Source organism: Branchiostoma belcheri, unplaced genomic scaffold (genome assembly GCF_001625305.1).
Source record: "Branchiostoma belcheri isolate BF01 breed outbred unplaced genomic scaffold, Haploidv18h27 scaffold13, whole genome shotgun sequence".
In the NCBI taxonomy this organism is placed as follows: domain Eukaryota; kingdom Metazoa; phylum Chordata; class Leptocardii; order Amphioxiformes; family Branchiostomatidae; genus Branchiostoma; species Branchiostoma belcheri.
Window position 1 is genome coordinate 2,348,835 of NW_017802713.1, and position 22,769 is coordinate 2,371,603.

At 43.1% G+C, this 22,769-nt stretch overlaps 3 protein-coding genes across 3 annotated transcripts in view; 2 read left to right on the plus strand and 1 right to left on the minus strand.

Annotated features, from left to right (window-relative positions):
* Positions 1–7,908, plus strand: part of LOC109463759 (zinc finger CCCH domain-containing protein 13-like) — a 14,266-nt gene extending 6,358 nt beyond the window's left edge. Inside the window, 8 exon segments of the mRNA XM_019760609.1 lie at positions 1–35; positions 38–310; positions 1,230–1,295; positions 2,106–2,403; positions 3,138–5,575; positions 6,044–6,256; positions 7,043–7,221; positions 7,753–7,908. The exon segment at positions 1–35 is cut by the window's left edge and continues 417 nt beyond it. Coding sequence (XP_019616168.1) covers positions 1–35; positions 38–310; positions 1,230–1,295; positions 2,106–2,403; positions 3,138–5,575; positions 6,044–6,256; positions 7,043–7,221; positions 7,753–7,908 — 3,658 coding nt within the window.
* Positions 7,909–10,311: 2,403 nt separating this feature from the next.
* LOC109463854 lies at positions 10,312–11,481 on the minus strand. The gene is made up of 2 exons (XM_019760731.1): positions 11,224–11,481; positions 10,312–10,553 (listed from the first exon to the last, which is right to left on the minus strand). Exons 1-2 carry the CDS (start codon positions 11,468–11,470, stop codon positions 10,396–10,398), a joined length of 405 nt encoding a protein of 134 aa, XP_019616290.1. The 5' UTR covers positions 11,471–11,481; the 3' UTR covers positions 10,312–10,395.
* An 8,922-nt stretch (positions 11,482–20,403) lies between these two features.
* Positions 20,404–22,769, plus strand: part of LOC109463844 (amine oxidase [flavin-containing] B-like) — a 14,670-nt gene continuing 12,304 nt past the window's right edge. Inside the window, exons 1-3 of the mRNA XM_019760722.1 lie at positions 20,404–20,528; positions 21,198–21,292; positions 21,620–21,757. Coding sequence (XP_019616281.1) covers positions 20,486–20,528; positions 21,198–21,292; positions 21,620–21,757 — 276 coding nt within the window. The 5' untranslated portion in view covers positions 20,404–20,485. The remainder of the gene's footprint in view (positions 20,529–21,197; positions 21,293–21,619; positions 21,758–22,769) is intronic.

The following is a 22,769-nucleotide window of genomic DNA, read 5'->3' on the forward strand; positions in this document are numbered from 1 at the left end:
GTCCCCCCCACCCAGAAGACCGACCAACCAATCCCCCTCCCCCCAAGACGGCGTTCCCCCTCCCCACCCCAGAAAAGGCGATCAGTATCCCCACCCCAGAGACGACGTTCACCTCAACAAACATCCCGGCGTCGCTCCCCGTCACCCCCGGTACAGCGCAGGAAGTCTCTCTCTCCTCCACAGTGGAAAGGTCGTGGATCACCCCCTCCCAGAGGACGGGCATCCTCCCCTCCCAGGGTTAGAGAATCTCCCCCGCCCAGGCAGAGGTCACGCTCACCAGACAGGCAGTCGGGAGCTCAGAGATATGATGGTAAAACTACAACTAGAGTTTTCTTTTACACAACCAAATTTCCTCACCTTGAATGCTGATGTTACTGTGTCTATCAGACACCTTCCTCAGAGCTTCTGACTGGAGTTCTGCTTCTCGCCACTATATGTAACTTTATGTAGTTCTGATAGACACTGAAACATCAGCATTTTACGTGAGCTAATTTGGTTGTGTAAAGGAAAACTCCTGTATCCTATAACTTACCAACCTGATGAAACTATTTTCAGTGGTAAAACTACTGTTTTCAACATAGCAAGCACATGCATTCGCACTTGTTGTGTGGCATTGGACAACTTCACAGTGTTAGGATTGCTCATTGAGCATTCTTTCTAAAGTAGACGTATGAACCAAATAAATCATTTACTACGGCAGCCTAGGAATCCAAGTTGTTGATTTTATCATTGACATACTGTATTAAATAATACACACTTACCAGGCCTCAAAATCAACTTTTCTTCCTATTGTCCCAGCACTGTCCCAAAAATAAATTTCAATTGTCCTGAAGTGAGGATGAACTGTCCCAACCTGTTTTTTTGGGAAGTATTGTATGACTTCAACTTGAAGTCAACTTTATTTTGCACAGGCGCAGTATAATTGCAGAGTAGACAGGAAATTCAGGAGGATTTTTCCGGATCCAAAAGCCGGGACATTTGCCTGATAAACAAAAAAGGGCTGACATTTTGATGTTGATTATTTTTCTATTGTCCCAAAAATGTCCTAAAGTGTCTTTTTAGTTGTCCCAGCCTAAATTGTAGTGGCCAGTGGCCATTTGACCACCTTTAATTTCGATCCCTGACACCTACTACTACATACTACACACGTCGTTTAATCTGGTTATCTGAAGTTTGGTTGTCATGAGTGAAAATCTACAGCCGACATCTTTTTTTTTCAACCCTTCCAGATCGTAGAGGACAAGACACCAGTGTTTATGCAGATGACAGAAGTCGAGACAGAGGCTTTGAGAGAGGTAAAGGCATTCTTGGCCATTCTGCGCACTTGTAAGATCAGTAGTATTCAGTACCATTTAGGCTGACAATTGTTTAATACACTACATATACACGCTTTTAATTCAGGGCTCGAAATACTGGGTGCATGTGCACCTCAGTGCACCCATAATTGGAGCTGTGCACCCAATTTTTTTCTATGGGTGCAACAGTGCACCCAAATATTTTTGAAGGTTTACATATGTAAAAATATCTAATGTACACTAGTATACACAGTATACATTTGTATTCATGACATCTAAATGTCTGACTCACTGTTAGAAAATGTCAGAATCATACAAAGTCCTTGTTGTAGAGAAATCTATAAGATTATGTCATACGGTGCACCCAAAAAATTTCCTGTGCACCCAATTCTTTTTTGGCTGGGTGCACTAGTGCATCTATTGCCATGCCAAAAGTGACTTTCGAGCCCTGCGTTTGTAGTGGAAACCTACTTTTGCTGCCTAACACTAGCACATCGGCAGAACGTACTGCACCTGCGCGAAACCCGTAATGTATCGTACATAGCAGTTCGGCAGAATGTCTCATATAAGTTTGTATTCGCTCATATAAGGTTAGCATTTCAACAGTAGTTTCCAAATGTTATGTCGGAAAGAATATCCTCTGCAACAGGCAAAATTCTGATGCAACGTTGACCAAAAACCCAACGAAAAAGGCGAAAATACGGGGTTCTGCGCAGGCGCAGTACGTTCTGCCGACGTGCTCCTAACACTGTTCTAGTCCAGTTGGTCATGGATTGATGAATTTGAAATTGTGATTGACATGTCTTGCAGATTCTGGCAGGAGGCCTCCCGGGTACAAAGACAGCATGACAGAGCGTGAGCGGGAGGATGACAGGGACCGCCCGTCCCTCAGCAGGTACAGCGAGGGGGACTTCGGTGGCAGGTATGACAGGCGCGGTGGGGCTCGGCCAGAGTTTGAGCATGGCAGGGCTGCCGGTGGGGCGCACGGCTTTGGTGAAAGGGATGCACGCGGTGGCGGCGGGGAGAGAGAGGCTTATGGGGAAGCTCGCAAGGATTGGGAGGCGAGGGAGCGGGGCAGCTCTGCACGGCATGACGACAATAAGGACAGGTGTGGTGTGGTGTGGCTTCTAATGCATGCTGACATTCTCTGTGGTGTGCTTATTAGGGCCTAGGGAAAAAAATGTTGTGTTTCCTGTTTCCTGACCGACCCTAGAAAAAACTGCTGACCCTGACTTTTTTTGGGTGTACCCCTACCCCTGCAAGGGACATAAATTAATCAAGCTGATCAACCTTTTCTAGCTCCATAATCTGACATCTAAGTGATGAAATGATGACCATCATGTTTTCTAATAATGACAGTCAAAACATAAGTGTCCTCATGCAAGTTTTACTTTGTTTAATGGTATTGTATAAGTTGGATCACTAGAGATCGCTAAAGTCTACAGGTAATTAAAAAAAGATAATCCCAACCTACCGACCTTGATTTTTTTCAGGACTGAAACAGGAAACACAACATTTTTTCCTAGGCCTAGATATATGTACCTCACAGCTGTTTGTTTTCTCCCCTTAGGCATTCATTCACGTATTTGTATATGATGTAGTAACCTAGATTTTACAAAATGTCGTTTGTGTTATGTATCTCTAAGTTTTCTGCATTGAAGGTTTCTGGCCATAGGATCGAAATAAAGAGCTTGATAGATTACGGAATGCCCTTTCTGTTAGAAGCTGGATGGCACACAAAGCAAGTGTTCTCAAGAGCATGCTAAATGTACACCGAATGTTTAGAGAGCTTAGTAAGAGACGAATTGCTGTCATGACGGTTTTACTATTATTGTTTAACAGAAGGAAGGCTAAAGATGAGAGTCGATCGTCGTCGCCCCGTTCTGTATCGCGTAAGAGGAAGCGTTCATCGTCCAGTAGTGATGAAGATAGCCGTGACAGCGGCAAAGGTCCTGAGCCTAAGTTGGCCAGTAAAGTGGCCATGGTGTCAAAGACTAGCACTCCTCCACGGGAAAGCAGGCGCTCGCGCTACGAGGAGACCAAGCGATCCCCCGTTCGCGACAGATCGCGGGACAGAAGTGGTTCCAGGGTGGAGAGGGATTCCCATAAGGCGGTGAGAGACGTGGAACGAGGCAGTACCCAGTCTCAAAAATCCTCTGAACCATCGCGGTCAGGATCGTCGGAACGTGCCGGAAGTGTGGACTCTGGAAAGAAAAAGGGGAAACCTCCAAAGAAGAAGAAAAAGCTGGAACAGCTTGGAGGGAGGAGCGTGGAAGAACCTTTTAGGAGAGGCAGGGAAGAGCATTCTGGGAGGGCAAAGGACGAACGTGCTGGGAGAACTAAAGACGAGCATGCTGGGAGAATGAGAGAGGAGCATTCTGGGAGGCTTAGGGAGGAGTATTCTGGGAAGGGTAGAGATGACCAGCCTGCTAGAAATAGAGAAGACATTTCTGGAAGAGGGAAGGAAGAATACTCTGGAAGGACAAGAGAGGAACATATTGGAAGGACTAGGGATGAACCCTCTGGAAGAACAAGGGAGGAACCCCTTGCTAGGACACGGGAGGAATATCCTGGAAGATCTAGAGATGATTTCACTGGAAAACAGCCAAGAGAGGAGGAGCCAGACGACAGGAAGGAAAGGGGGAGGGCTGGGAAGAGATCTCGCTCAGACAGTGAGGACTCAAAGAAACCAGACACCCCCAAGGCAAAGAAGAAAAAGGTAGGGAAAAAGAGGAGAAAAGTGTCCAAAGGGGAGTCAGACGTATCTGACCAAGACACTCCAAAGGTTTCCTTGAGAGAAAAGTCTGACAGTTGGTCTGATGAAGGGAAGCATAGCAAAGGCAGTGGTGGGCGAGGACATGCAGAGGAGAAGCCTGCCATGCCAATGGAGGATGTTTTCTCAGACTGGAGTGACGATGATGATGATGACATGTTCAGAGAGCCAGGACCTGGACTTAGGAGCCCACCGGACCCAAGGAAGGATCCATACAGGCCGGTTGAGCCACCGGTGGAACCACCCTATGACGACTACAGAAGACGTCCTGACCCGGAGAGGGGCCGAGGTCTGGAACGGGACAGAGATCTAGATAGGGACAGAGATGGAAGACTCTTTGACTTAACACGTGATGACCGCTACCCGCCTCATGAGAGAGCAGATCGATTTGTTCCTGATTGGGACCGTAGAAGGGATGACCGTTTCCCCAGCAGAGATGCCCCCGAGGCATTCCTGGGCCCCGGCAGGGGCTGGGATCCTCGCTATCCCCGGGACGATCGGTTTGTAGACCATCGAGACGACAGATTCGCAGATCGCTATGCTCCGGGTAGAGATGACAGGTGGCTTCCACCGGATATCGACAGGGATCGGGACAGATTCGCTGATCGCGATGCCCGGTTCCCCCCTTACTGGGACAGAGACAGGGACGCACGCTTCTCGCCCTGGGAGAGGGCACGAGATGACCGTCGGGACGTGTTAGAGCCAGATAGAGGACCCTGGGGCAGAAGGGACAGAAGTGATGCTAGCCTGGACATGCGCGATGTGAGGGCCTTGCGAGGTGACAGAGATCTGCGCGACGCACGTTCAGACCGCGACATCCGAGCCGACCGCGATCTTCGCCCTGAAAGGGACATGCGCGGAGACCAAATGCGACCAGACATTGACATCAGATCTGACAGAGACTTCCCTCCAGAAGCTCTGGAACGAGAGGTACGGGGTCGCCAAGAATCGCGAGAGAGACCCCGGCAGCGCTCGTACGAGAGGCTGCGACGAAGCCGTAGTGGAAGCCACGACAGCCGCTCCAGCAAACTCTCTGAAAAACGTAGCCGTAGGGGGCGCAGCCCGGAACGCAAACAGCGCCCACGCTCCTTGGACAGGGAGAGAAAGAAACAACAAAGCAGCGACGACAAAACTGCGACCCAAGACACTCGTCCCGAGGAACAAACACGCACCAAAACCCCAGAGCCAAAGCCAACCGACAAAGAGGAAGACAAAGGAGCCCCCGAAACCAAAGAGGAGCCTGTGGAACAAGTGCAGCAGAAGTACGAAGAAGTGTCATCAGTCGACTCTTCTGTACTCACGGAGGAAAAACCCTCCAGTGAGACCAACGGAGCTCCTGCCGAGCTGTTGGAAGAGAAACCAGCTTCCGCTGAACCGGAGGTCACCACGACCCAGACCGAGGAGGACGTTTACGAAGCTATCAGCGATGACGAACTAGACGCCATGATGGACGAAGAAGCCATGAAGGAGGCTGACCAGACAGACACCAAGGAAGAGGAAAAACGTGGTAAATACTTGTATTTTTTAAGGCATCCAATGCAATTTCAGGGCAGCAAAGCTGGAAATATTCTAAACAAGGAAATCTGTATGACATTGACACATATTGCCTCACATTGATTCATTATTTCATTCTTTGGCCGTTTAGAACGGCAGAAACAAGCCCCAAAATGAGTCCTTTATTTTCTGGGTGGTACCCTAAAAATCAGCCCAGGATCCTTCCAGTAACCATTTTTCATCACAATTTTGGGCATTTTTGCTCCATGAGTTTGATACACATTGGGATAGTGTGGTTTCAACTTAATATGTAGATAAGTGACTATATTGTTGACCTTGAAAATTCTGGCTTCCAAGCCCTAAAAATTGTATTGGATGCCTTTAAACAACCTTCTCATCTATTTATCTGCCTTTGAGTTGTTGTTTTTTTCAACTTCTTTTGCAATGAAGAATTCCACTTCTTTGTGTCCCGTATACCTAGAAGCAGCAGATGTAATTGAGGTGGACTGGGCCAGCCTCATGCAGGTCAACAAACCAAAGGAACCCAAGGAGCCGGGCGCCATCCTGAAGAAGTTCAAGCCAGGCCACGTGCTGGCTCGGATCGGGATCTCCCCAACTCTGGCTGGGGAAAAACTCATGGCGAGAGTGAAGGAGGCCTGTAGGGCAGCGGCAGAGGAGGAGGTGAAGGAAAAAGGTCAGTATTTTTTATTTGATTTGATTTATTGAAATTTCGAAAGTGCAATACACGTAGGACAAAGGCAGCTGTTGCTGGTGTTGTGTCCCACACACAGAAACAAATACAAGACAGACAATACTCATTTCCACTTGAGTTAAGTGAGGAAAGTCATGTTCCCAAGGGCACACGATCAGTGGCACGTCAGGACTCGAACCTGGGACCTCTTGGTTCCGAGTCGAGCACTCTGCCGTTAGGCCACACGACCCCACCTTTTTGTTCCTGTTTTTGTAAGTTTGGTTACTTGACTGTGTAAAACACTACAGAATGATCTCCTTACCCATAGTGTGATTTCGACACTGAAAGTCGAATAGGGGAATTTTATTGTATAAGTGTTTAACCTTTTCCCTGCTGCCTAACCTGTAACAAATAGACCATTAGGTGTGGACAGTTGTGGAGTCGTGTGGCGTAACGGCAGAGCATTCTGTCCCCTCCTCAAATAAGTTTTACTCCGTGGATGTGTACTGCAACGAAGATAGCGTAACCCTTTTTTAGGGGCTGCTGAGAGAGTTTTTCGCTGCCGAAAACTTGACCGTAAAATTAAGCGGCAAAACCCACACTGAACAGCGGCAGCCTGTGCGGTCCTTCCCGCGCTGATTTTAACCGAGGTGTTCGAAATAGAACGGGGTGGGGCTTACTAGTAGGTGTTTGACCGGAAAGGTGTGTTAAAGGTTAAGTATGCAATGTACTCTACTGAAGAGCTCACACAGTTGCTCTAAAGTCAGTCTGAATCGTTTTTTGTCCTAGGAGAGGCTGCAAGGCCACCTAGCCCAATCTTCGACCACCCGATTGGAGCGTTCAACTTTGCCGCTATGAGAAGGCGCCGACAACGGAAGAATCTGCTGAGTGATGTGGGGCCTTGCCGCCGGGCACTCTGCGCCAGACGGGACCTGGAGATTAGGAAGCAGCTAAAGAAAGGAGACAAGGTATGAAGTTTTTTGTTTTTTTTTTTTGGTAAAGTTTGCAAGGTGGTCTTGTGGTTAGGGTTGTAGACTTAGAATCTAAAGGTTTTGGGTTCAAATCCCTGGCAGGCTGCAACGTCGTGCCATTGAGAAAGGCACTTTACACACTTTACAATTTCCTCACTCGACTCAGGTGAAAACAAGTACCTAGCTTTGGTATACATCAAAGTATTCACATTATTTGAAAGACACTTTATTTTGCTTAGAGAAGGTAGACAGTATAAACTCCCTGGCACGTTTGATCAATTGCTTACGTCGCCTATCCGTAAAGTCTCATGTAAATAAGGTCATAAGGTTGCGTGTCTGTAACCATAGCTCTCATGAGTTTACATTTGGAAGTGATTGGTCATGAATTATTTCTGATGAAGGCGACAGTGGCCGTTGAAAATTTGATCTCTGTGTAACCCTTATGTTGGAATGAAATTCAACAGTTTACTATGATTACTACCAACACAGAACTTTCATGATAACTGTATTTTGCTGCTGTCCACCCAGGTTGCCCCACCGGTTCCGTACTCCACTGGTGTGGTGGACAACGAGCTGTACAAACTCAGCGTGCAGCTGTTCCGTCGAGGCACCAGGAACAGCACAACTTCGGACAGTGCCGAGGAGAAACCCGTGCAGTCTCCAGTTGTTTCCTGCCCCTCGTAAAATCACGTAGTCGAACACGCGTAGTCGACCCAAGAAACCGAAAGCTGCAAAATCTTCAACATCTGTATTTGTATCGGTATAGCCAGTATACCTTCAGCGTAACACTCCAACTTTGATGCCAGCAAGACTTTGACCTTTTTGAAACGTTTTAGGACAGTTGTATTTTCAAGTACTGTACTTGAAAGTCATGGAACTTCCATTCAATTTCGAAACTAGCATGATTCTAGTAATGACTAGTAATGACATTGGAAAAGAGGGAGTAATGCTTGAACAAGAAACGTACAAAGCAAAACGTTCATGTCTGCCTATAGTTGTGGGGATGATCTTCAGCGTGTTAATCGATTTTTTTTAGAAATTTGTTTATAAATCATCTCGTTATGATATACAGATAGGAGATACAAGACAGCAAGACTGTATTGTGCATAGGATGGGTAAAGACAAATTCCGTAATGCAGTAACATTAAATATTGTCACAAATTTTGTCTTTTTTTCCCCGGTATTAAAAAAAATGTAGACTTCAGATGTGTGATTTTCTTTTCAGTTCACAAGGATTGTCTTATTTAAAAAGGTTAAAATAATTTTAAGAGATCATCATACCTAATGTACCTGGTCAAGGATAGGACCTTTTAAGTTGAGTTTGAAACAGGTAAAGTTGATTGTTAACAAGCTGCTAGGGGGTCCAAACTCATGTCAGTTCTTCACTAGCCCAAGAGCTATCTACCACCCAAAATTTGTGACCCTAGCATGTCCAGATCGCGAGATATCAAAACCAGAAGTTCTGCTGCAGTACCAACAAAAGCCGTCAGGGGGCCCAAAATCTAATCATTTCTAGGTCCCATCAGTACCTACCTACCTACCAACTTTCATGACAATCCATCCAAAGGTTCTTGAGATATCTTGCTAAACCACACACACACACACACACACAGACAAACGTCTGCCTATGGATATAGTGAATATCTAAAGTGGGTTCATCGATTTTTTAGAAATCATCTCGTTATGATATACAAATAGGAGATACAAGACAACAAGAATGTATTGTGCATAGGATGGGTAAAGACAAATTCCATAATGCAGTAACATTATCATAACTTTTGTCTTTTTTTCCCAATATTAAAATAATGTAGACTTCAGATGTGTGACTTTCTCTTCAGCTCACAAGGATGGTCTTATTTAAAAAGGTTAAAATAATTTTAAGAGATCATCATACCTAATGTACCCCGTCAAGGATAGGACCTTTTTAAGTTGAGTTTGAAACAGGTAAACTTGATTGTTAACAAGCTGCTAGGGGGTCCAAACTCATGTCAGTTCTTCACTAGCCCAAGAGCTATCTACCCCCAAAATTTGTGACCCTAGCATGTCCAGATCACGAGATATCAAAACCAGAAGTTCTGCTGCAGTACCAACAAAAGCCGTCAGGGGGCTCAAAATCTAAGCATTTCTAGGTCCCATCAATACCTACCTACCTACCAACTTTCATGACAATCCATCCAAAGGTTGTTGAGATATCTTGCTAAACCACACACACACACACACATGCACACACACACACACACACAGACAAACGCTACTGAAAACATAACCTTCTTGGCGATGGTAACAAACAAAATGTAAACATTGAACCCCCACCCTGTTGACTACTTTGTTTTCCTGTGCAGGAGTGCAGGAGATCATCATTACCTTAACTTCAAAGAAGAAAACCAGTGTAGTGGAATGAGGCAGCTTTATTGCAAGAAAACCATTTCATGTTACAAAGGCATCGCGGGGTCGTGGAATTCATTACCTACACAACTGTGTAATGTTATAATGCCGGTCAAAATACATGACTTCGAAAAGCAGATATGGCAAGAATAGATATCTGCACATTTAAACTACCTCATTACATCTGTGTCTTTGTAATAATTCATGATTATAACTCATGATTATTATCAACAACGAAGCAACGTCAGCGGGAACAAAAATTCTCTTTGTCTAGCTTTGTGATGATAGTCAACAAAAGCAAAATTGCTGTACATCAAAGCATGCATTCTCGGGCGTATCCGTATTTACCGCGCTCTGTCTACCTACTTGTCGCCCTTAGGCCATGTTGATTTGATTATATGGATGACATCTGCATGAATTTTCGCCTGTTTCAAAAAAAAAAGTGTTCAACCACACTGTAAATGGTACAAAATGAGCGAATATAAGTCGTATGTTGCAAAAAAAAACTATTGGAAAACGATACTAATGTCATAGAATGCCGAAATCAATTCAGAAAAAGAAAAAAATGTAAAGAAATGAAAATGAAGAGTCGCCATACCATACTCTGTGTGTTTAGTCATTTGTTCAACCTCTATGACCGCGTGGATTTCATAATGAAGAAAATTTTTTTCTTGCCAAACTCTTTTTATTCGCACTCTCGCGTCAGTTTTGGGGTTCCCAGAGGATGTCATCCATATAATCAAATCAACATGGCCTTACATGGTTCCTAGTCGCTGGTTTGGGCCACTAGAAGGTGTGCCAGATGCCGCAGTAGATGACCAGCTCCTCGGTGGAACAACCGCGCTCGCAGCAGACGTCGAAGATGTCGGTAGCCGGAGCGTCGGAGTCAGGGTCCCGCTTGTTCTTCAGCTGAAGGCCGCCCTCTGCTGGTTTTGTCTCTGCCACTGCGGTCAAGAGAAAGCGAAGGTTAATTAAGTTGTTTTTATTGCAAAATCATGTCCAAGGGCTTATTCAAAGTATAGAGGAAACATTTGGAATAAGAACAGACAATGCATTGACACATTATATATATATTATTAAGAACTCCTAAAAACCAATGGGTTTGACGTCTTTTTTTAATTGTTTTTATTGCAAAATCATGTCCAAGGGCTTATTCAAAGTATAGAGGAAACATTTGGAATAAGAACAGACAATGCATTGACACATTATATATATATATTAAGAACTCCTAAAAACCAATGGGTTTGACGTCTTTTTTTAAGACAAAGGAAGACGAAAGATCCCATTTTTCTGTAATTTGTTGGTTTTCGGATGTAAAGCGGAGAGAGGTTTTCATTTGTATGTGTGTAAAACGGTAGAGAGAGACCTAGAGAAGACCCCAAGACTCTTTTGTATATGGGGCCTACCACCAGGACTTAGAAAACCCCAGGCCTAGAAGAAGACTCCTTTAAAAGATGGCGGGACCAAATTTAATTAGTATATGATACTGGATGGTCACTCAAGGTTGCTGAACAAAAGATTAAGGACCGTACTGCCTGGCGGGAAAAAATGAAGAGGAGCAAGGGACCAGTTCTTACCAACGCATGGCAGGTAGTCAGGTATAATTGCACTCACCATTTTCCCAATGGGTGGTTAGAGCGAGGTGTGGGTTCAGGCGGGACACCAAGGATGGCTCGGTCGCGGTGTCGTCCAGGCTGCGGCGTCGCTTGAGGTCCATGCACAGCTGCTGGAACCGCCGGACTAGCAGACGGCCGCACATCCGCCCCGAGCTGCTGTCCTGGGCGGCTGTGCGCGACAGCACGGACAGCAGCACCACGGACAGCACCATGGCACACAGCGGCAAGCAGCGGGGCATGTACATCTTACGCACGGTCTCTGTGAACAGTAAGAATGAGTGTCTTACTTGGGCTACTGGAAAAAACTGCACACAGCTTTATATAGCATAGAAACTTACTGCAAAGCGCAAAAATGGCGTGGCAACTTTCAAAGTCTTCGTAGACAAGTAGCGTGATGTCTTACGGAGGTGATATGTATGTGAGCACATGATCTTATTGGAGCTACTGAGCACTACGGCAAGTAGCATGGTAGCATATAGAAGATCCATATAAACATTGACATTGAAGCTTTGGAATAAGCAGTATGGAAGACGATGAAGCTTAATTTTCGTACGCCGCACAGAGTCAGGTAACGTGTCGTATTGTGTTATGTTTTTTTGTGTGTAACACACCAGTTTTGAACATGTAAAGTACAAGCCGCATAAGGCTAGACTGTAAGGTTTGAACCACTCTGCCCTACTCTTTTCGATAAGTGTGGTGGGTTCTTTAATGTGCGGGGTGTGGCTTTTCCAAACACGGGACCCCCATTTATCGTCCTAACCGAAGCTAGGTACTCATTTTACCTGAGTTAAGTGAGGAAATTCGTGTAAAGAGCCATTCCCAAGGGCACAAGATCGATGGCATCGGGCAGGATTCGAACCCGAGACCTCTTGGATCTGAGCCGAACACTCTATCGTTACGCCACACAACCCCACTTTATTTTGTGTGATCATTGCTACACAGAATACACATAAATGAAATGCAATGTGCTAAATAGACTCCCTGATGACAATATTGTCTCTGCTGTTTGTTAAGCCAACAGCCTTTGTGGAAAAGAACTGGATGCGAGAGGAGTACTCTGGGGGCTGCTATACCACCTATATTCTGCTGTTTATTTCTATCACCAAGGGAACATAATAGCGTTAAAATATAGATTGACAGGAAATTCAACTTGATAGCACTTAGGCGATGGATGAAATGCCAACAGGTGATCACTTCGATCTTAATTGAAAATAGAACGCCCTTAAGTGCGGGGTCACGTGGCCACAGTAAAAGTCATTCGTATCGGATGTCTGTTTTCTGAGAAATAGTACACTACTAATCGTCGGAGCTGGTCCAATCACCTTTCAGATTATAAGGCGTGATATTTAAGATTCGTCGCGTCAAGGAATGTAGGCTTAATACTATTAATGCTTTTCTGATCACAGCATCCGGCTTGTATAGGGCAATGGCTTTTTTCTTAAGACACCTTTCAGTCCCTCGAAATTGGGGTCGTGTGGCGTAACGGTAGAGTGTTCGGCTCAGACCCAAGAGGTCCCGGGTTCGAATCCAACCCGATGCTACCGATCTTGTACCATTGGGAACTTTACACGACTTTCCTCACTTGAGGGTGTAAATGAGTACCTAGCTTCGGTTAGGGACGTCCTCTAGGATAGGACTTTAAATGGAGGTCCCGTGTTTGGGAGAGCCCCCCCCCCCACGGCTACGCACGTTAAAGAACCCACCGCACTTATCGAAAAGAGTAGGAGACCTTCCCGGTGTGAGTGGTTCAAACCTTACAGTCCGGTCTTACGCAGCTTGTGCGTACATGTACAAAACTGTTGTGTTACGCCTAAAGGCGGTTTGCCGGTTATGCGAAACAAACAAAATTACCATGCCACTATATCTAAGGCACCTAGGAAACACCCAATAATGGATCATACTGGAGAAAACGCTGTAGGATCGTTGGAATTCCCTTCGACCATTTGACAACTTTGGATTAACGTAGATGTGAAGCAGCTATACGTAAGCTCAGAAGGGTGTCATGTCAACAGTTCCTTAGTCGCGGGGTCGTGTACTTGTGGCGTAACGACAGAGTGCTCGACTAGGAACCAAGAGGTCCCGGCTTCGAATGCTTATCTTAAAGAATCGCGCGATGGACTACAAAATTGTCCACGAATTGTTGATTGCGTTAATATTTGTTCCTCTGCAAGATGTATCATTTGTTTTGTGCATTCTTTGAGTGTCTTAGATTTGTCGGCGGTTGGTTCGAATTCTGTCACAGTTTCAAAATTCTACCGCATTAAAATCGTACGGCGACCTTCGACGAATGTGGTCGCGCCTTTTTTGATAGAATTAAAATTCTATTCCAACATTTATGACAAGACATAATGGGTCGTGTGGCGTAACAGCAGAGCGTTCGACTTGGAACCAAGAGGGCCAGGGTTCGATCCCTGCCATGTCACCGATCTTGTGCCCTTGGGAAAGGCACTTTACACGACTTTTCTGGATGGAGGCCTGGCGAACCCCATCTCGTATGAGCCACAAAAAGGCAGAAGAATCTTCAGCTAGTTGAAGGCAGCTGCCTCAAAATAAAAGAATACACGGCGACGGTACACTCATGTTTTTTCAACTTATCTTTATGCGGCCACCAACGCAGACAAACGGACACAACAGACATGCTCATTTTCACCCGAATAATGTGAGGAAATTCGTGTAAAGTGCCTTTCCCGAGTGCCTTTATCGGTGGCATGGCAGGATTCGAACCCGGTACCTCTTGGTTCCGAGCCGAACGCCCTGTCGTTTCGCCACATCGCGCCGTTGGAACACAACTTCCAAAGAAAAGTCCAACACACCTCTGATAAGGAGAGGGCACAAGATCGGCGGCATGGCAGGATTCGAACCCGGTACCTCTTGGTTCCGAGCCGAACGTCCTGTCCTTACGCCACATCGCGCGGTTGGAACACAACTTCTAAAGATCTAGAAAAGTCCAACATACCTTTAACAGGAAGTAGACAGTTGTCCAATGCGGGATGGCTTCGAGACAGCTGACTCCAGGACTTCCTCGGTAGAGAGTGGCCGTTTCAGATTTCTGGTCGACCTTTTTATCTGGTTCGAACGCCCACACACGCACGTGTGCTGTGCTACTGCTGACGTACACTGAAAATGTCACTTGAGTTTTCTAGTTCCTTCCGCCAAAGACCGCTCTGAAGTACCCGATATTAAAAAGATCAAGAACACGTATCTACGAACATGGCATTGTGATGATTGTATAAAAGTTTAACGGTAGATGATTGTGCTATGGATGATACTTTCAACAATTCGACAGACATGCAGGGCGTTTTAGAATTATATTTTCACTATACTTACGTATATACTGATAGTGTTTTGTCGGTCGTCTCTGGGCTCTGAAAAGTCTCCGAAAGACAGCAGCACCAAAGTCACTTGCAAAACGCAGGCAATTGAAACGATGTCGACATGTAACGTCTGCGTTTGCTTCCAGAGTACTTCTAACAAATGTCGAGTATCGCCAAGACGCATAACGTTAGAAGCATAGACGTCAGAAACGACAGTCTTAAAGTCTAAGGGCGTACTATTCTTCACCATTACCCTTAAGACAAGCACCTTCCCTTCTCTTCAACTCTTTTTTACGGACAGTTAAGACTTTTTTCGTCTCAACAATTGACGTCGGTCCGTGTCGAAGACTCTTGAACTTAAGGCCTGATGGCACTTGTTAAGTACTGAATTCAGTACTTTCTGACTTCTGGGAGAGATAGGACCTTTCTTGAAAGGTCCTGTCACCCACAACCTTTCCGTTTTCGTTATCTAAGAGAACGGCGACGGGACTTGAGAAAACTCTTGAGACATGTCTTGACGTTTTTAGAACATAAGATGAGGCCAGGTTATGTAGCAGAATATTGTATGTAACGTTACATTAATGTACTAGATACTTTATTTGCAAAATCATGCCCGAGGCTAAGGCTAATTAACTTCGCCAAGAAGGTTATGTTTTCAGGGGCGTTCGTGTATGTGTGTGTGTGTGTGTGTGTGTGTGTGTGTGTGTGTGTGTCTGTCTGTCAACACGATAACTTGAGAAGGCCTTGATGGATTGTCTTGATACTTGGTAGGTGGGTAGGTCTTGATGAGACCTCAAAATGATTAGATTTTGGACCCCGTAGCGGCTTGTTATGGTACTGCAGCTGAACTTCCGGTTTTGATATCTCATGATCTAGACATGCTATGGTGATGAAATTTAGATGGTAGGTAGCTCTTGTGCTGGGGAAGAAGTGATGTGAGTTTAGGCCCCCTAGCGGCTTGCTCTGGAACTGCAGCGATATATTCTTGAAAATATTCAAAAGGGGATAACTCAAGAACCGGTTGACGGATCGTCGTGATTTTTGGTATGTAGGTAGCTTACGTGATCCTTCATATAATTATGCAAATATGGATATAATTTGCATAATTTATGGGGAAATTCTATAAATCAGCTGCATTCCATGATAGGACAATTAAAGCTTGTGACATTGGTAATTGACAACGAGAGAAACACAGGAAGATATTGATTATGTTTATAATGACCTAATTTGCATAATTAATGAGAAAATTTTATAATTATGTAATGATAACTGCCTGGAATTTCATACTTGTGGTATTTGAAAGTTAAATTGAGGTGAACATCATTAAACATAATTTATTCAAATCAGGACCTCATTTGCATAATTTATTAGGAAATGCTAGAATGCATTGTTTGTTAATATAAGTACTTTTTTTGGTTGAGATTATGATAAAATGATATAATTCATGAAAAATTAGGTTCCTATTTCTTAAATCAGGGGGGAATAATCTAATCTATAATTTGTCAGTCATAAAGATTAACATCATTTGGCGAAGGTATGAGATCGGGGAACTCTAGTTACTTTTATAGAAACAAAGAAGAACAGACAACTACTGAATTATACTGTAATAATATACTTCTACTTCAACGCTTGCTATTATGAGGTTTGACTTCTTCTTGAAGGCAGTGGATAATGAATTGTCTCACATTATGCATAATGATAATGATCTTAGTAGGAACACGGCGTTTTGGTGATCTTCTAGGTGATGAAAGATGAGAAAATATGGTATTGTGGAGTCGTATGGCGTAGCGGCAGCGTGCTCGACTCGGAACCAAGAGGTCCCAGATTCGAATCCTGACATGCCACCGATCTTGTGCCCTTGGGAAAGGCACTTTACATGACTTTCCTCACTTGAATAAGAGTATTGTCTTGTCCTGTATCCGTCCTCTGTGTTGGTGGCGGCATGAAATAAGTTGATATACCTTGAGTGTGCCGTCAGCATGTCTAGTCATGAAATGTTAAATGGAATAAAAAAAATGTGGTAAGTGTTTGAAATAATCTGTTTCTATCGGTCTATGTGTGTGTGTATATATGTGTGATTCAGTTTTTAGTTGAAATTTGTTGTACAGCACGTACGTATGTGTACTTGAGCATCGTACGTGGACATCTTCAACATCTTCTAGAAGACTAGAACGCTCAAACGTTTTACGAACTTGTTTTTTTGTGTTCGGGCAGTCTTATGAAACGAGAAGTATGAAATAAAGGACAACAAAACACACAAAAAGTTGAAATAATGGAAATATTTGCGTATATTATGATCATGAGATTGTTGATCTTTAGTTAATGGAAACAGCCCGGCCGGGCCCCGGTTTGGAAATGTGACATATACACCAAACATCGTGTACACCTCCCCGACAGACTTTTACAATTAAACATCCCATTCTTAGATATTAATAACCTATCCGATAGTGCTACTGTGTATCTGTTACTTAATGGATCACCTTTACTTTCATCTAAACTCAACTCTCAAATACTCATTATTACACAGCTATATCTCTCTGAAACTAAGCGATTTAACAACTGATTTATACTTCTGTATGCATTTATAATATCTCAATAGCTAAACTCTGTTCTCTTGCTACCTGTACGATACCCATGTTTTGTGATGTAATTTTTATTTTATGTCTAATGGTGACGTGAATATTATAAGCATTTTGCTTGAGTGCGTCACCACTATGTATTGTATTTTTGTATGTTGAAAAAAGTGACTTCAGCATATGCAATACCGGTGCAATAGCTCAATTGGTAGAGTGCTCGCTTTGTAACTGGGAGGTCGTGAGTTCAAACCCCGGCCGGGTCATACCAAAGACTTTAAAAATGGTACACACTTCTTTCTCTGCTTAGCACTCAGCACATATGAGAAAGAGTGTGGGAAGGTCAAACACACAGCACTACCAGCTGACCATCCCCCTGCTGTAGTGCATTGCACAACTGTGTGTCGCCCAAGGGCTACGAAATGGAGATGGGCACCACCCTACACTCGGGCAAGAGCACGAGAGACCTTCTTCCTTCTTCTTCTTCAGCATATGCGCATCATGTAAAGCGGTAGTGTTCGTTTTCTATAGCGCCACATGTCTTCCAAAATTGTTACCAGTAAACTCCTCATTTTTGCGCATTAAACGTCCTTCGGATCAAAGTGATTAGAATAATACTAATGGCTTTTATGCCAATGAGAGTAGAGCTTCCTGTGTCCTTTAAATGTCGTGCATGCTTGTGCATGTTTACCCTTTCCTTTACTTTTAACGGATTAACCTTAAGAATTAAAAGGATTTTTGACATTTTAAGTAGGTGACATTTTACCACTCGGGCCGAGAAAAAATATGATGTGTTTCCTGTTTCAATCCTAAAACAATTGGGGTCGGTAGGTAAGGATTATCTTTTTTCTTTCTTTCTTTTTTTTATGAGACTTTGGCAATCTCTAGTGATCAAACGTATACTAACAATACGGTTTAACAGTTAAAGAAAGTAAAACTTATATACAAAGTATATATTTTCAATGTCATTGTTGAAAAACGGATTGTACAACGTTTCGTCACTCAGGTGTCAGATCATGGAGCTAGAAAAGGTCGATCAGCTCGAAAAATTCATGGCCCCTGCTGGATTCCATTTTTTCTAGGGTCGGTAGGTTTTTCTAGGGTCGGTCGGGAAACAGGAAACACAACATTTTTTTCCTTAGGGCCTTACATTAGTTTTCGACCACGCCGATCCACACCATGTAGATGTGAACAACTTAAACTATCAAATGTCCTTCAAGTTTTCAATCCCATCTTTGCCACAAGTAGCACATGGACGTTTGGTAAGTAATTATGAAAGCTGCCATACATTTACAAAGACGATTAACACAACTATGACTATTGTATATCATTTTTTATTGGTATATGTGGGGTCGTGTGGCGTAACGGCAGAGCGTTTGGCTTGGAACCAAGAGGGCCAGGGTTCGAACATTGCCACGTCACCGATCTTGTGCCCTTGGGAATTGCGAAAGGCACTTTACACAACTTTCCTGGATGGAGGCCTGGCGAACGCCATCTTGTATTAGCCACAAAAAGGCAGCAGAATCTTCAGCTAGTCTGAAGGCGGCTGCCTCAAAATGAAAGAAGAAGAAGAAGATCCGTGGTTTACGCACACTCACATCATAGTACTTTCTATGTTTACGCTTTTCCTTAATTCATATTTTCTGAGGAGCAGCCTTGTAGGGAAAATCTGTTTTTGTTGCCTCTCCTGACATACAGTATTTCATGTTTGATACAGTAACTGTGAAGTCAAATAAACAAAGATGAATAATTGCAGCTAACACACACTTTACAGCACACTCAGCACCTCTGTTTCGTAAACTACAAATCATAAATGTATATGACTTAAACAAATTACAAATAGCCATTTTTGTTCATAAAATCGTTCATAATACCAATAGTTTACCAGATCAATTCAACACTTTTTTTTACATTCAACTCAGACATTCACCAGCACAATACGAGACAACATAACCAATTAAGGCCGATCAAGACTAAATCCACACAAAAACAATTCTCAATAGCGTATACTCGTAGAGGCCCTTAAAAAACTTCTTAAAAACTTTTTCTTACAAAATCCCAGTACAACTACAATCTGATTTGTTTGTTTTCCTTGTTATTGTTAATATTTTGTTTTTAATCGTTAATTCTTATGTTAATTATTTAATCAGTTTAATCTGTAACATCTACCTGAATTACAGGTATAAGACTTTTGTTTAATTTCGTTTTAGTTAGTTTATACACTTCAGTTATTATTTCTGTGTCTTGATTTTGTTTAATTAATCATTGTTTAATTATTTCATTGTTTAATTTTGATGTTTAATTTAAATATGTTTTGTCATAAGTTATCTTTGCTTGGGGTAGGCCTCTAGAAAAACCACCCAGGTTTCTGGCCTACCCCGCACATTCTTTGATTATTATTATTTGATTGTGTAATTGTTTTTAATATACGTGCAAATGGTAAATAAATAAATAAATAAAATAGATATGATGATTACATTCTTTATAGATTTGAACTTTAGGCTGCTGTGAGATTGTTGTTGAAATGTGGGGCTTTACAGTACGTGGACCATTCTTACAAATTCTTATTATTTTCTGGCAAAAATAATATCTTTCTTTCCAAGATGATTTCTTCTTCTGAGACCCACACAAAGTTCTTCAAAGGAGACTGAATGGTCGCTTAAGTTTTACTGGAGCTCTCGCCCAGTATGAATATCATTGACTTATTTTGTCATTTCATATTCCATCATTATGTTTACTGAAGGAAAACTTATTGTTTTTGCTCAGTTTCCTCTTCTTCTCCAAATCAAAAAGGTCAATGACCTGAACCAAGCGTCTGTCACCATAGTGCCTGGTGGTGGGTTACGTCATTCATTCATCCATTCATTCATCCATCCATTCATTCATTCATTCATTCATTCATTCATTCATTCATTCATTCATTCATTCATTCATTCATTCATTCATCCATCGATCCATTCATTCATTCATTCATCCATCCATTCATTCATTCATTCATTCATTCATCCATTCATCGATCCATCCTTTCCTTCATTCATTCATTCATTCGTTCATTCATTCATTCATTCACAACCCACCGACACAGCGAATGGATTGTTCCAATGACCCCTGTCCTTGCGGACTTTGACCTTTTACCTCTCACAGTGTTTATTTGGGGAAACATGTGAGAAGTTTTTGCGTCACGCCCCCACTAGTTAAACAATAGGCGTTAGACATAAGCACTACAAGTCTACACAACTACGACATTTCGCACGTACGCCAACTACATTGTAACCTTTGAGACTCGTTGAATCACGGGTTCAGGCAGGACCGTGAACAGTTTGAATTTGACCAAGCAAAAAGGCAACCCAACGTCTGTTTTGAAAGCTCTAAAATGACTACATGTGATGTAATTGTTGTTGGAGCTGGAATCAGCGGTAAGTGTGCTTTACTTTTTTCAGAACTTGATTTTCATTATTTGTTAGTCTGACCATGGAGTCCTTCTAACTCCATGGTCATTGGTACATTTTACTCTTAGTCTTAGTCTTACATGATTCATATGTCACATTGTGAACTTAATTGCCATCAAAGTGAAATTGGAGTACAGTCAAACTTTTTGTACACCTTTTCTTCAACATTTCGACATTCAGTTAACCTGCCATTGGCCTTGGTTTAGAGGTGACCAAGGGTCAAGAAGATAATAATGCTCATAATTGATTTTATTTCCAGTTTGCGGAACTAAATGGTATTATAAACTAACTTTGTTGCTGTGTAGCTGTTGTCTGTATATATTACATTGTATGTGTATAAATATTACAACATACATATCTTCTGTCTGCCATATTGCCATGATCTGTATTACACAATTACTTAGGGTCACATAATTAACAGACTGGCACCCTGGAGGCATTTAGGAAAAGAGTGGGCCCAACATTATACCCTGGGGAACACCTGCATAGGCACGAGGCCACATCATATCAAACACAAGTTTTTAACTGCCCCATCAATGATTAGCAGTTTATTCCTATTGCATAAGTATCCAATTATAGATTAAAGTTAACGTTTTTCTAAAATTGCTGCCATGATCAATAATTTTATTTCCCCAGGTCTGAGTGCAGCCAAGCTCCTCCATGAGAAGGGGTTGGATGTGTTGGTTCTGGAGGCCAGGGACAGGGTGGGAGGGCGCACCTGCACTGCATATGTGAGAAAGATGTCTTTTATCATCGTCATAAAATCGTGATGGTTTCATGGGTGTCATAACTTGCTCCAGATCAGTGCTGCATCCTTTTATCATTCAGTGTAACATTAATATTTTAATTAATTAATTTGATAAATTAATTAATTGACCAGTCAGAAGCCCAATTTTGATTTTTAGTTGTCATAGACATATGTCTATGACTGTGTGACTTATATTGAATCTTGTTTTTTTTTTTAAATCTATTTTCACATCATATATTGTACATGAATATTGAATCTTGCATCTAAGAATTGACAATTGAAAGTGTTTTACTTTCTACATAACTTGCAGGGGGAAGGTTTTGGTTACTGTGATGTGGGGGGATCGTACGTCGGTCCTACACAGAACAGACTCCTCCGTCTGTCCAAGGAGCTGGGGATTGAGACCTACAAGATGTACGACAAGGGACAGTACACTTTCCTGACGGGGGTGAGTATCTGTATACACTACAGGATGTATGACAAGGGACAGTACATTTTCCTGATGGGGGTGCGTAACTGTATACACAAGATGTACAACAAGGGACAGTACATTTTTCTGACGGGGGTGAGTATCTGTATACACTACAAGATGTACGACAAGGGACAGTACATTTTCCTGATGGGGTGAGTATCTGGGTTTTTTTTAACGGAATGGTTCAATGCAAGGCCTATACGACCACTTCTCGGCATTGAACTAGAAATATGAGAGAAACATGGCTATGTCAAGAGATGGCGGTGAATGTTTGATTTGAAAGCCTGTACATTGTAGGTTGGTGAGAAACAATTGTCAGGGAGGGAATTCCAAAGCTAGGCCGTACGGGGAAAGAAACTGTCACTGTAAAATGATTTTGAACAAGGAATTTGGACGGTGAAGTTGTGTGAGCTAGTGGAGAACCTAGTAGTAGATCGCTCAAATGTTCTGAGTGGTGGAACTAGTTGGGTGAGTTCTGCAGTGCACGTGACCATGAAATCTGCATCTGTATAGCCGGTTAAAAACCGCCCTCACCTGCGATGTAACACACCAGCTTCGCAGGCATGCGGCACGGTGGCAGCTGGCTACATTACACTGAACAACTTGTTGCACCTAAACCCATAGAATCTAAACTCTAAACATTATTTAACACTATCTAATGATGGTTCCCTAGCCGCGGCGACTGTTGCAGGGCTTCTCTTGCTTGCAGTCTTTTACATTAGCCCTAACAACAGTCGCGGAGCGGTGCATTGGGCCAAATGAACAAACATGCGTTTTACCGTGCCGGAACACTTTGAGACCGAAGTTTGCACGTCCCTAGATTCCTAACAGCCTCACCTAACGTGCCGGGGTGTTTTGCGCGTCAACCGGCCCCTGCGCGACTTGTACCGCCACTATTTGCGATCGCTCCCCACGTAAAACATAACAGTTGGCCGCCATTTTTGATTGGAATCAGCCGCCGGCAAATTTGCCGCTATTTTCTGATAAG

Bases quoted from the DNA above. Each gene is read 5' to 3' on its own strand.
- LOC109463854 (XM_019760731.1), bottom strand. From the start codon at position 11,470: ATGTACATGCCCCGCTGCTTGCCGCTGTGTGCCATGGTGCTGTCCGTG. The intron at 10,554-11,223 runs GTGAGTGCAATT...TCTTGACCGCAG, and splicing joins AACCACCCATTGGGAAAATG to TGGCAGAGACAAAACCAGCA.